The sequence below is a fragment of the Bathycoccus prasinos genome, assembly GCF_002220235.1.
Source record: "Bathycoccus prasinos genomic : Chromosome_8".
Classification (NCBI taxonomy): Eukaryota; Viridiplantae; Chlorophyta; class Mamiellophyceae; order Mamiellales; family Bathycoccaceae; genus Bathycoccus; species Bathycoccus prasinos.
Window position 1 is genome coordinate 486,180 of NC_024001.1, and position 12,872 is coordinate 499,051.

Genomic DNA, 12,872 nt, shown 5'->3' on the forward strand with positions numbered 1-12,872 from the left:
GACGAAGAAAAAAAAGTCGAGAAAACGAATACTATTAAAACGAGGGAAGAAAAGAGTCTTCTCGGTACCTTTGCGGCGACGAGTTTTATCATCTCTCTTACGCTCTCTTTCTCTGTCGCGTCTGCTCGTCTGTGCTCCTCTCTCTCTCTCTTTCTCTCTCTCTCTCTCTCTCTCTCTCTGTCTGTTATTCTTTCGTGCTTCTAAAAATCTTTCTTTTTTTTTTTGAGGAGCAGTTCGTTGTTTTTTTGGGTTGCTTTTTTGGTTTCTTTTTCGGCTGTTTTTTAGTAGTGTGATTGGTTGGTCGAGAACAGAGAAAGAAAAGAAGTTTTGGATAGGACATGTACACACATCACAAAATACTTTTGTCTCCCCCCATCGTTTATTTATTCACAGAACGCACCGCTCTGCTATGTACGCCTCATCATCATCAGCGACGACACGCGCGCCTTCTCCTCAAAAGTCTTCTTTGACGAGCGCGAAAAGCAGTGGGAGGAGGAAATCTTCCTCCGCTTCTTTCTCATCCTCATTCAAGAAGAAAGTCAATCGAAGTTGTGTGAAAGTGATGGCGAACAACAATAACAACAACAACGAGTCGCGATACGGCGCGTGCTGGCCAGGAACCGCGACGCCGACGCCGGAAGAGTTAGCGTTTGAGTTAGGGAACGGGAACGTGAAGAAGATTTCTTTGCTCGGGTCGACCGGGTCGATTGGGACGCAAACGCTGGACATTGTGGAGGAACACCCGGATAAATTCGAGTGCGTGGCGTTCGCGTGCGGGAGGAACATCGAGTTAGCGGCGAAGCAGATCGAGAAGTTTCAACCGCAAATGGTTTCGGTGCAAGATGGGAAAGATATCGAGAAATTGAAAGAGACTTTGAAAGCGAGCGGGTATAACGGACCGATGCCGGAGTTGGTGTACGGGAACGACGGGATGTGCGCGGTGGCGGCGCACGAGAATTGCGAAGCGGTCGTGACTGGGATTGTCGGGTGCGCTGGGTTGCCGCCGACTGTGGCCGCGATAAACGCAAAGAAAAACATTTGCTTGGCGAATAAGGAGACTTTAATTGCCGGTGGTCCGGCGATTGTGCCGCTGGCGGTGAAGAATGGCGTAAAAATTTTACCCGCGGATTCCGAACACTCCGCGTTGTTTCAATGCATGCAAGGATTACCGCCGGGAGCGTTACGCAGAATAATCTTAACCGCCTCTGGTGGGGCTTTCAGAGACGTCGACCTCGCGGAAATGCAACGCATGGCCGAACAAGAGCCGGAAAAGTTACACGCGAAAGCGACCACGCACCCGAACTGGGACATGGGCGCCAAAATCACCTGCGACTCCGCGACGTTGATGAACAAAGCCTTGGAAGTCATCGAAGCGCACTACCTCTACGGTACCTCCTACGATAACATCGACGTCGTCATCCACCCGCAATCCATCATCCACTCCATGGTCGAAACCGCGGACTCCTCTGTCTTGGCCCAATTAGGCTGGCCGGACATGCGTCTCCCTATCCTTTACACCATGTCCTGGCCGCAACGCGTCAACTGCTCCGAACAAACCTGGCCGCGATTAGATTTCGTCAAAATGGGCGACTTAACCTTCAAAGAACCAGACACGAAAAAGTACCCGAGCTTAACCATGGGCTACGCCGCCGGTCGATTCGGTGGAACCATGACTGGCGTCTTCTCCGCCGCCAACGAACAAGCCGTCGCCATGTTTCTCGAAAAGAAAATCGGCTACTTTGACATTTACAAAACCATCGACATGGCCATGGAAGCGCACAAGAACGATTTGATTTTAGATCCATCTTTGGACGATATCGTGGCGTGCGATTTGTGGGCGAGGCAAAACGTGTTGGATAACGTCACTGCTGGGAAGTTGACCGCGAAAGTGCCGGCGTGAGGAGAGAGAGAGAGATGGAGAGAGAGAGAGAGAGCATTTTTATTCCAGCATTTACAATTAAATTTCCAACCATATCCACACTAAATTCCCTGCACATTACCTAACTTTCGGAAAACGAACGATGTTGTCGTTCGAGACCGTACCTTCTTTTCGCGCCGTCCTCCCGTCGTCCTCGCGCTCCTCCTCCTCCTCCTCCTCTTCCTTCTCATTCTGCGGCGGAGCAAGTCGTCTTCGTCGCCATCATCATCAAAACGACACCATCACGCGACGTCGTAAGAACCATCGTGTTCGCGTCAAAGCGTCGTCGTCGTCTTCGGAAGAAGAAGAAGAACAAGAAGAAGGAGAAGAAGGAGAAGAACGCGACGATCCTTCTTTAGAGAAAGAGTTCGAAGAGCGACGGAAACAATCGAACCGAGACTCCGCCGTGGATTGGATTTCCACCTGGAAAACGAATCAAAACGACCCGGAGTTTTTGGCAAAACAAGACATCGAACGACAGGAGAGAAGAGATAAAATTTTAGAAACAGCGCGAAGTTTCGAGTACGTGTTCGTGCACGATTTCATAAGTGGGTCGAAACCAAACGATGCATTCGCGCACATGTTTTTGAAGGACGAGTTGGGAAAGTTACAAATCGATGTTTTCGCTCCCGATTTGAGCGGCGTAGAGTCGATTTCTGAAGGCGTGGAGGTGTTGGCGAAAGCGATTGAAGAGAGACAAACGGAGCGCAACGGCGGGAGGGAGAAGAGGCCGCTGAGATTGATCGGGACGAGTGTAGGAGCTTTGTGCTGCGTTCTTTACGCTTCAAAGTGCGATAAGGAAACGTTTGAGGGTACCAATAGTAACGCGAATGGGAGTGAGGTGGATAAGCTTTTCCTCCTGGGACCATGCTTTAACGTCGAAAAATGCTTGTTTAATTATCGGGCGACGTTTAATGTTACTTTTACCGATTCGTTTATCGAAGACGCGAAGAAGATTGACAAATTTCCGTTCGTTACGTGCCCGACGTATATCGTGAGTGGAGCGGACGATACAATTTCGAGTTTGGAAGACGCGGTGCACTGGACGAGGCAAGCGAGTACGCTTTTGAGAGCGACGAACGAAGGCGACGAGGACACGAAAAAGATGAACACGTCGTCGGCGAAGGCAAATAAAGGGAGAGAGGCAGGGGAGAGACGGTTGTTAGAAGTGTCTGGCGTGGGTCATCGCGTGGAAAGCGCGTTACCGCACGCGTTACCTCGGTTTAAAGAGTTTTTCAATTTGCCGAACGTATAGAATAGAAGGAAAATAATTCCAAAAATAGCAAAAGAGGGAGGGGGTTGACTTGGAAGAAAAAAAGGAAGAGTTTCTGATTCATCACATGGATAATGCATCAAAATGATGACGAAACCGATCGAGCGGATAATCCTCGCGTCTCATCCGGAACGACGAGTAGCAGCCGATGTTCCTCCACTATCAGCTCTTTGAGCGAGTATAGCAACACAACCGGGGAGAGTTTACAAGAGGCGAAGAAGCGCGCTTTGAAGGAGTTGGAGACCAGATTTTTACGATGCAAGCAACGCGCGAAAGTGACGCACGAACGTAAGAAAGCGCTCGCAGAAAATGCAAAGCGCATGCGAGAGACTGTTTTACGGCACGACGTGCTCGTTCGCGAACGCCAAAATCAGTACGGGCGCGCAGAGAAAGCCGAGCAGATTGAAAAAGAGAGCGCGGTTTCGCTGAGTAAGACTGCGGAGATGTGTTTACAGATATTGCGAAAGACGAAAGATCAAATGCGATTTTGCGAGCACAGAGCGAATAGATACGCGATCGCTAAGGACTATCTAGAGACGTTTTTGGCTGAACACGGAGAGAACAAGCACCATGAAGAAAAAGAAGATGAAGAAGATGGAGGACGAGAGACGAATGCCACCCCTTGCGACGAATCGCCTTCACCTTCCTCTTCTTCTCTTGTTTCGATCAATCATCATCATCATTATCGTCATAACAGAATGAATTTCGAAGATATATACGATATCATCGTGAGATGCAATTCACTGAAAGCAATCAACGACACCTTAACGGCGAGACGATCTCAAGCTCGAGAAAATGTGCGATTAGAGGCTTCCGAACACGAATCCGCGCTTGCGATGTTTCGCGCGCGGCGTCTCGAACCAGAACAAAATAGCTTGCTTCAATTGCACTCTGAGCTTGAAAACGCGCGCATTCTGTCTTCTCTCGAGAGAGAAAAATCAAAGAAGAAACGCGACGAACAAATGCACGTATCGAAAATTAAATCCACCATCGCCAACCTCTACGAAAACGTCTGCGAGAAGAGCTCGGTCAATCGCTCAATCGAAACTACCGCGAACGAGAGACTAGACAACGACAAAACCGACTCAAAAAAACACCTCGAGGACGTCGCGTCACAACTGCGCCACATAGCACACTTTGCTCGCGATTTCAAACGCATACTCACAAATTCTTGAATCATTTAATAAATATATTTATGGTAGTCAAAGCAAAAACGCTCTGCGAATTCAAACATACTAACACCGCGCTTCGTAACGCTCTCCTACAAAAAATCTAACGCCTGTTACCACCGCTCTTCTGTTGCCGCCTCTCTCGTCTCTCCCGCATCCTCTTCTCGTGTTTGCTCTCCCGTTCCTCCGTCGAATCGTTCTTGTTATTCATCCTAAAATTCTTCACGTATGGCCCGACGTACCCCCACAACGCGTACGCGCCGTACGCAGGGACAAAATACGTCAAGTACCAAAACCTATCGCTCACGAACGAGCTCAACCACATGCTCGCGCACGTCACGTACACGCAGTCGTAATAATACTGCGTCAAACCAGGTTGCGATAAATCCATGCCAGGGTCGACCAGTTCTTTCGTGTGCGCATCGTACGTCGGTTTTGCGTGTTTCAGTAAACTCCGGTAGCAAAACAAACACGCGCACGACCAGAAGACGGTGTGGAATTTCCAAATCGGATGTTCGGATGATGATGATGATGATGATCTAAATTGCCACACGAATCGAACGAGCACGTGTTGCAGAAAAGAGACAGACACGAGTTTGTGGAGGAAAGAAATTCTCGCGCGGTTGCGCTGGATGATTTTTTTCGCGCTGTCGCCTGCCATTTTGATTGAGATCGCGAGTCCTTTGCGCGTAGTGTTTAATGGAGAATTCGCTTCACGATTGGAAAATTGCATCACAAAAAATATGGTACCGAATACAACTCTTTCGATGCGTTACGCGCCGCGTTTGCCGATTCAGCCGATTCAGACGAAGCGTTCTGCGACGACAACAGCTTCGAGGAGTGAGGAGCGATTGGTAGTTTTGAAGAAGAAGAGCATCATCAAAACTGCTCGTTTGGGTTCTTTTTCTTCTGTTGATGTTGATGGCACTGGACTCAACATTTACCTAATCCAACGCGCTTCGTCGGTCGTCGCGAGGAGTAATACTGCGATGGTTCTTTCGATGATGATTGCAGCAGCGGAGGAGGATAAGGATGAGGCAAAAGCGGAGAGCTCGGTGATTGTCGGCGCTGGCCCAACTGGTCTCGTCACCGCCATCATGCTCGCTCGCAGAGGTTGGAACGTGAGAGTCCTCGAAAAAAGAAACAAACCGGAAAAGGCGAACAACGCGGACGTTTGGGGGGATCCTCAGAGGAGTTATAACATCGGCTTATCCGCTCGAGGACAACTGGCGTTGCAGAAATACGATTTATTAGACGTGGCGACGGAGTATGCGAAGCGAGTCAAGGGAAGGTGCGACTTCGATAAAGACGGAAACCCGGTGGAGAAGTTGGTACAAAAGAAGTTTGACACGCAAGTCATTCAGAGAGATCGATTGGTGGCGGCGCTTTTGGAAGAGGTCGAGAGTAATTATGCGGACAGCGTAACGGTCGAGCACGGTGTCGCGGTGAATTCGTGCACGTTTTCGGAGAGTGGCGATAAAGCGACGTTGGAAATTTTCGAGTGTAAAGAAGACGGCGATTATTGCGACACGAAGGCGAAGGAGACGATCGAAACGTCGTTGGTTATTGGCGCGGAAGGAAACGCAGGGAAACGAGGGAGCGCGGTGATTCGAGCGATGGATGAGAGTAAAATGTGCAAGACTAAGATGGTAAAGTTGAAAGAAAGGATTGAATCTACGAGAGTGTATAAGATTATTCCTATTGAACTACCGGATGGGTTTCGGACCGATTTGAACTATTCCTCGAGAACCGGGAAAGGCGTCGCGATGGAGTGTTTGCCGACGAAAGAAGGTCTCTTGGTCGGTGTTTTGTTGGTTAAACCTACGGACGAGGAAACGTGCCTGAAACTCTCCGACCCGAAGAAATTAAGAGAGTATTTGGACAGCGATTTCCCGATGTTTTCGAAAATGGTCAGCGACGAAAACGTCGAGAAGGTTGCGAAATCTAAATTTTCCGGTTTGCCGAATTTTCAATACGCCGGGGGCGCTTTACATCTTGGCAGTTGCGCGGGATTAATCGGCGATGCTATTCACACGGTCAAACCGTACTTTGGGATGGGCGTAAATTCGGCGTTTGAAGACGTGACTGTTTTGGAAGAGTGCATCGAGAACGCTAAAGGCGATTCGAAGATTTTTTTACCGCTTTACTCGAAAAAACGAGCCGCAGACGCCAAAGCGCTCGTGGAAATCTCGCACGGTTTCGATGGTGGATTCTTAACGTTCGTGTTACCATTAATATTGGATTCTATTTTTCACCGCATCGCGCCGTGGTTATTTATGCCGAATACGATTCAAATGTTACAAAAAGACGACTGGAGTTTTGTGCGAACCAGTCGACGAAAACGGTTCGATCGAACGTTACAGGTTTCGATTCTCGCGTCTATTTTCGCAGGATCGGTGAGCTTAGTGATGATGCTCGTCAAGTTTCTGTGGAGTAAAAAGTTTTTTCTAGCGTAAAATGTATGATGCGAATTGATAACGGGTACCCTCTATGCTTTATTCTATCATCTATCTCTTTGAAGAAGGCCCCGGTCCGTCCCAGGAATTCGCGAGCGTATGGTTGTTCAACTGGAACTCCTTGTACTCTTTACTCTCAAAATACGCCTTCAACTCGGGCCTGCTCTTCATCTCCGCGTGAAACTTCTTCAATCTCGGAAACTCACTCAACATGCCTTGCTTTTCCACAGCTTCCCCATCTTTTTCGCGCACTAACGTCTGATAGTGTTCGTGTTGGTCGATCATCTCAAACGCGTGAAAATCGCAGGACGACACCGCGTCTTTCTTCGCGAAATACGTAAAATCGTGAAACTGTAACCAACTCTCCAGCTTCTTGTACGTCTTTTTGCACGCGCCAAGATGTTCAGGAAGTCGCTCGTAAAACTCACTCTGCGTTCGCACGCTGTTCGGAAACTTATACACGAGGCGAATGACGCTATTCCGCAAATCGAATATCTCCATCGCAATCTGCGCGTTTCGTAACCTCTGGTCAGAGTTCTCGTCTGTCTCGTCCACGCCAATCTTTCTGCCGAGGTAGTCACAGATGCACAAAAACTGTACGATGGTTTTCTTCTCCTCGTGGTCGATCAAATACGGGATATTCGCCAAAGGATTCGCGTCTTTGATCATCTCCACTTTATCTCGCTTGAACCATTCGTTCACTCCGTTTGCATCTTGCGCGTATTGCACGTCTTTGAAGTTCATCTCAGCGCCGCCACGATGGGTATACTTTCCCCAGTGTAAAAGCATGCGTATGGCGGCTCCAAGACCTCGCATTTGCCAGTACCCCATGGTAAAACGAGGTTGCTGTCCCTCCCCCGTCTCTTCTTCGGCCGTTTCGCTTTTCCATTTTGGTTGCGGAGGCGTCATGTTTGTTCTCTTTTGTGTCGTAAACGAAAGAGTCAACGCTTTCCGTATCTGCTCTTTTTTCCCAAGAAGGGGAGTTTAGGGGTCTGTCTCCTCACTCTTTTTCCCTCCTTGCACTCGACGCACGCGCGCGCTTTACATGCGCTTCAACGCCTCGTCCGGCGGCCCGTTTTCGTTGAGTGCTCTGCAACAACACAGACCAAACTGCTTGTGCTGCGTGGGCCAACCGGACCCGGCCTTCGAAAAGGCGATTGAGAATTTGAAACGATTAGCAACACCATCAACAACTACAAAACACCTAAACGCAGCAATAAAAGCGGTCGAGGAAGAAGAAGGAAGAGACGAAGGGGCAGCAAATGCGCCGTCGTTTGCGAAGTCTGAAAGTATTTCAGGGATAAATCAAACCGTCGCGGAGAGTTTCGTTCGCATGTGTCGCAGCAACGGAAGCGGCAAAATGCGATTGAGTAAATCGAAGCAGAAGGTTGCGATGAAGTTGAAGATGAAATTCGAGGCGCGGTTATTTACGGCAGAGGAAATCGAGAGGATGCAAGAGGCGGTTTTGGAAGCGTACGAGGAAACTTTGGTTTTAGAAGAGAAGAAGATGAAGACCTGAAGAAGAAGAAGAAGTTAAAGAAGAAGAAGAAGAAGACATCATGGCATCGAAAGTTATCGAAAGGATAGAGCAAAAAGTATCCGACGACCCCGACGCGAAAGCGATCGTCGAACACGATCCTTTCTCGTCATCACGCGATGGAAAGACAGTCTCGACGAGTTATGACGACTTGTGGACGAAGAGCGGGAGGATTGCGAAGACGCTTATGCGCTCATCGGAAATGCGCGGCGTCGAGATGGTAGGCGTCGCGGTTAATGAGGGATACATGTTGCACGTGTGCCAGGTGGCTGTGCTTAGAGCGGGGAAGACCTTCGTGCCAATATCGATAGAAGAAGGAGGTCGGCGAAGGTTGAATGCGGTGTGCGAGTTGTGCGAGTTTGCGTCTGTCGTGGTTAGGGATTGGACGCATAAGGAAGCTTTGCTTGAAATGTTAGATGCGTCGAAAAGGAGGTGGATGGAAGACAGGGTCGTCGTTGCGGATGAAGCGGTCGTTAGCTCGGACGAACGAAGAAGGGCTCCACTCATATCATCATTGGTAGAAAGAAAGGAAACATTCGTTTCGCACGTGTTTTTTACGAGTGGTTCGACCGGCGCCCCTAAAGGCTGTGTCGTCTCGGAGAAGGCGCTGTTTTCATACTGCACGGCGAGAAACGATAAACTGAAGATTACAGAGACGAGTCGCGTTTTCATGGCGTCTTCTTCTACCTTTGATCCGAGTTATGGCGATGCTTTAAGCTGTTTCATCGCCGGTGGCACTTTGCACGTTGGGAATACGAAAACGGCGACGTTTGAACATTTAGGTGTATTACTCGGAAGATCTCAGGCGAATTTTTGCGCGTTGACGCCGTCGCTAGCCTCGACGATTTCGGATGCAGATTTGCAAGCGATTGAGAACCCGTTGCTCATTACGTTAGGTGGCGAACGCGCGAGCACAAAACTTCTCGAAAAACTTCTCGATGTAAAGAATATTAAAGTTGCAAACACATACGGGGTGACAGAATGTACGGTGTATCAAACCTTTGGGTTGATGCGTGACGCTTCAGATTCAAAGAAAATTGGCAAACCACTTGACGGTGTTTCTATCGTTCTCGCTCGCGACGACTTGAACAAAATATTGGATCCAAATCTCGATCGTGGAAAGATCGGAGAGATTTATGTAAGCGGCGATCAAGTCGGCGAAGGCTATTTTAAAGCCGAAGAGCTCACTCGCGAGAGATTTATTACGCTGAACGATGCGCGATACTTTCGAACGGGTGATTTTGCAAAATACGACGAAGAGTCTGAGGAGTGCGAATTAGTTTTCCTAGGACGGAAAGACTCACAAGTAAAAATAAATGGCGTTCGCATTGAACTCGAGGAGGTTGAAAGCCTAGCGATGGAGGCATGCGAGCGATTCGTGAGTGCCATCGCGGCGTGCGCTTTTTCAAAATCTGAGCTGGTCTTATTTTGCTGCGTTCCAGAAACCTCTTTTGAAGGCTTAGTGTCGATTAAACCAGACCTCGTCGATGCCATACGGTGGTGCATCTCGAAGACCTTACCGAAATTTATGTGGCCGAAACAGATTTTCATCCTGGACGAACCCAATTTGCCGCTCTCTGCGAACGGCAAAATTGATCGGCGTTTGCTTCTTTCTGAGGAATATATGGGGATGCTCATAGCGGAGAAAATGACAAATCTACGCGTTGGTGAAGAAGATGAAAACGATCTTTGTCTCGAGACTCCGCTCGATTTTGCCATTGCAGACGCGTGGCGATTGGCTTTGAATCTTGATGCAAGCGACGGCAAATCTGTCTTGCGTTTGAACTCTAATTTTCTCTTTATGGGTGGTGATTCGTTGGGTGCATTGAGCGCCGTTCGGAAGCTGAGAGAAACTCTCAGCCAAATCCCAACTATATCATCAAGTGGAATGGAAGGTATTGGAATCTTTGGCGAAGATTTCGGCGCGCTGAGCCCGCACGAACTTTTGCAAAGACCGGTTTTGCTGACGTTCGCTTCGCATCTCGCCTCGACGCTAAATTTGCCAAAATCGTGGACGGAACGAAAAGGAGGAATATCAGAGAAACGAGACTCGACAGTCGTCGAAGCACGTTCTGAATACGAATTATCGCTCATACGTTTGCTCGTAAAATCAAATCAGTTCAAAGCAATCGAGGCGATTTTGAAAGTTTACGAGAGCGAGGAGCGCTCTCCTCCTCGCGACGACGCGGCGGTATGTCTCGCGTGTCAACACGGTCACACCGAGTCCCTCGACATTCTGATAAAAATGAGTGTCTTTGAATCAGAGTTGGAACACTGCCGAGGTGCACGAAATGCAAATTTGCTCCACTGCGCAGCTCGAAACCCGGCAAAAGCGGGAAAAGTGCACGCGATACTCGCAAAAAATTGCTCTGAATCCGTGTTGGCAAAACTCATGCAAAGCAAAGACGACGACGGTCAAATTCCATTACACGCCCTCGCAAGATTTGGTGCGAGTCGCTCGCTCATAAACGACTTTCTTTTGATTTCCAAGAAATCAGGAAAGGATTTGATCAACGCGCGCGACGGATTTGAAAGGACACCTTTGCACTGGGCGTCTGTAAACGGAAACAAAAACACGCTTTGTGCGCTTCTCGAGTTTGGAGCAGACAAGTCTTTGAAAGATGGAAATGGTGAAACATCATTAGACGCAGCTGAGCGCAGGGCTTTATGCGCATCGAGCGAACGCATTCCAGGTGAACGTCCGAGCAAATGGGCGGACATTGCCACCGTCCTTGGCGGTTCCGGCAGCACGAAACACCTCAAGGGAAAGAAGTAAAATATACCGCGCGTAGAATTAGAAATGTAGAATGTAGAAAGTGCAAGCGCTAGATACTAGTAATACTCTATAACTACAACGCCTCACGACTTTTTAGCGTTCGCGAATAAATCTTTCACGTCCCAATCGTCACCCGCGTCGTCGTCGTCCTCGTCGTCGTCTTCTCTTTTCCCTTTCTTCTTCCCTCCATTTTTACCTAAAAACTTCTCCAACTCTCCAACCCTCCCACTATCGTTCAACCCGATTGCAAAATACGCCAAATGTCTCCTCTTCCTCGCCATCAGCGCTTTCTCGTCGACCGTGTCTCCCATCAGTTCCAACTTCCTCTGTTCCTCCGCTTTCACTTTCTCCCTCTTTTCCTTGAGACTTTTCTTCCGTTTCTTCAATTTATGCTTGCGAATTTTGTTTTGTTCCGATGATGATGACGAGAACGTGCCTCTTCCTTCCTTCGCGCGTTTGAGCGATTGTTTGACCAGTTTGGAGGACATGATGTGGTTGTGAATTAGTATTATTAGTATTAGTAGTAGTATTATTCCACGAGAGCTTCTTCTTCTTCTTCTTCTTCTTCTTCGTGTTAGTGTTGTCGGTGAATAATGCGACCGAAAAGAGCCGCCAAATACTGAAGAACAAGAAGTAATGAAAAACAGACGAAAACGCGTTGCGGAGTGAAAAATGGCAGAAAAGAGAAAAAAAAAACAAAAAATTCAAAAAACTTCAAAGCAGCAACAACAACAACTCCATTACCATCATCATCATAAAAAGCGGGCTTCTCTGCGCTCTGCCTTTGTCTCCTTAAACGACGGAACGATCGCTCGGTGCAGAGCTTATATATATATATATATATAAACGCGCGATGTCTTCAAAACTCTATTCGGACGACGACGAGGAGGAGGAGGAGGAGGAAAACGACGACTCTTACCCGAAAGATTTATACGCGACTTTAGGCTTGAGAAAAGAGGATTCCCCGACGTCCGTGGAGATTAAAAAAGCCTACCATCGATTCGCGTTGAAGTTACACCCGGATAAAAACCCCTCGAAAGATGCGTCGAAACAGTTTCAGACGTTGCAGAAAGTGTACGCGGTTTTGAGCGACGAGAAGAAGAGGAAAGCGTACGATGAAACCGGAAGGGTGGATGAGATGGATTCGGAGGAGTTTAACGACTTGTACGAGTATTATCGGACGATGTATAAGAAAGTCACGGAGGAAGATATACTGCAAGTGACGAAGGAGTATTTAGGGAGCGAAGAGGAAGCGCGAGATTTGAAAGCGTGTTACGTGAAATTTGAGGGCGACATGACGAAAGTGTTTGAATGGCAGATGTGTTCAGATATCGAGTTCGATTCGCACCGGTTCGCGGAGCTTATCGACGGTTATATTTTCAGCGAGAATTTGGAAAGGTATCCAAAGTATGAGGAGTATTTGAAGAAGCACGTGAGAGGGAAAAAAGCGCCGGTGGACCCGTTGACGAACAGAGTGAGCAAGAAAAAGTTGAAGAGCAGCGGTAATGGAAAGGAGAATGGCGAGATTGGGGGAGGTATGGGCGATTTGCAGGCGTTGATATTGGCGAAGAATAAGAGTCGAGCGGGCGCGGCGGATGATTTGTTCGCGAGGCTGGAGGAGAAATATGGTGGTGGCGGGAAGAAGAAAGAAAAGTCGACGCCAACGAAAGTGAAAAGTGGGAAAGTCTCGAAGAAGAAGTAATAAAAGCAGTATGTAAAATAGTACCGGTATATATCGCGTGT

The 12,872-nt window shown here is 48.3% G+C and overlaps 10 protein-coding genes across 10 annotated transcripts; 7 read left to right on the forward strand and 3 right to left on the reverse strand.

Annotated features, from left to right (window-relative positions):
- Positions 1-562: 562 nt before the first annotated feature.
- Bathy08g02640 (1-deoxy-D-xylulose 5-phosphate reductoisomerase) lies at positions 563-1,900 on the forward strand (the record flags this gene model as incomplete). Its single annotated transcript, XM_007511654.1, has 1 exon — positions 563-1,900. One exon carries the CDS (start codon positions 563-565, stop codon positions 1,898-1,900), a length of 1,338 nt encoding a protein of 445 aa, XP_007511716.1.
- Positions 1,901-2,021: 121 nt separating this feature from the next.
- On the forward strand, positions 2,022-3,173 carry Bathy08g02650 (1-deoxy-D-xylulose-5-phosphate reductoisomerase (ISS); the record flags this gene model as incomplete). Its single annotated transcript, XM_007511709.1, has 1 exon — positions 2,022-3,173. One exon carries the CDS (start codon positions 2,022-2,024, stop codon positions 3,171-3,173), a length of 1,152 nt encoding a protein of 383 aa, XP_007511771.1.
- Positions 3,174-3,265: 92 nt separating this feature from the next.
- Positions 3,266-4,366, forward strand: Bathy08g02660 (unknown protein; the record flags this gene model as incomplete). Its single annotated transcript, XM_007511495.1, has 1 exon — positions 3,266-4,366. The coding sequence occupies one exon, from the start codon at positions 3,266-3,268 to the stop codon at positions 4,364-4,366; it is 1,101 nt and encodes a 366-aa protein (XP_007511557.1).
- A 97-nt stretch (positions 4,367-4,463) lies between these two features.
- Bathy08g02670 (predicted protein) lies at positions 4,464-5,021 on the reverse strand (the record flags this gene model as incomplete). The annotated part of the gene is made up of 1 exon (XM_007511620.1): positions 4,464-5,021. The coding sequence occupies one exon, from the start codon at positions 5,019-5,021 to the stop codon at positions 4,464-4,466; it is 558 nt and encodes a 185-aa protein (XP_007511682.1).
- Positions 5,022-5,127: 106 nt separating this feature from the next.
- On the forward strand, positions 5,128-6,816 carry Bathy08g02680 (predicted protein; the record flags this gene model as incomplete). The annotated part of the gene is made up of 1 exon (XM_007511608.1): positions 5,128-6,816. One exon carries the CDS (start codon positions 5,128-5,130, stop codon positions 6,814-6,816), a length of 1,689 nt encoding a protein of 562 aa, XP_007511670.1.
- A 51-nt stretch (positions 6,817-6,867) lies between these two features.
- On the reverse strand, positions 6,868-7,725 carry Bathy08g02690 (glutathione-s-transferase (ISS); the record flags this gene model as incomplete). The annotated part of the gene is made up of 1 exon (XM_007511351.1): positions 6,868-7,725. One exon carries the CDS (start codon positions 7,723-7,725, stop codon positions 6,868-6,870), a length of 858 nt encoding a protein of 285 aa, XP_007511413.1.
- A 136-nt stretch (positions 7,726-7,861) lies between these two features.
- Positions 7,862-8,335, forward strand: Bathy08g02700 (unknown protein; the record flags this gene model as incomplete). Its single annotated transcript, XM_007511490.1, has 1 exon — positions 7,862-8,335. The coding sequence occupies one exon, from the start codon at positions 7,862-7,864 to the stop codon at positions 8,333-8,335; it is 474 nt and encodes a 157-aa protein (XP_007511552.1).
- A 220-nt stretch (positions 8,336-8,555) lies between these two features.
- On the forward strand, positions 8,556-11,129 carry Bathy08g02710 (non-ribosomal peptide synthetase; the record flags this gene model as incomplete). The annotated part of the gene is made up of 1 exon (XM_007511592.1): positions 8,556-11,129. The coding sequence occupies one exon, from the start codon at positions 8,556-8,558 to the stop codon at positions 11,127-11,129; it is 2,574 nt and encodes an 857-aa protein (XP_007511654.1).
- Positions 11,130-11,212: 83 nt separating this feature from the next.
- On the reverse strand, positions 11,213-11,617 carry Bathy08g02720 (unknown protein; the record flags this gene model as incomplete). The annotated part of the gene is made up of 1 exon (XM_007511656.1): positions 11,213-11,617. The coding sequence occupies one exon, from the start codon at positions 11,615-11,617 to the stop codon at positions 11,213-11,215; it is 405 nt and encodes a 134-aa protein (XP_007511718.1).
- Positions 11,618-11,982: 365 nt separating this feature from the next.
- On the forward strand, positions 11,983-12,831 carry Bathy08g02730 (predicted protein; the record flags this gene model as incomplete). The annotated part of the gene is made up of 1 exon (XM_007511782.1): positions 11,983-12,831. The coding sequence occupies one exon, from the start codon at positions 11,983-11,985 to the stop codon at positions 12,829-12,831; it is 849 nt and encodes a 282-aa protein (XP_007511844.1).
- Between the last annotated feature and the right edge of the window lie 41 nt (positions 12,832-12,872).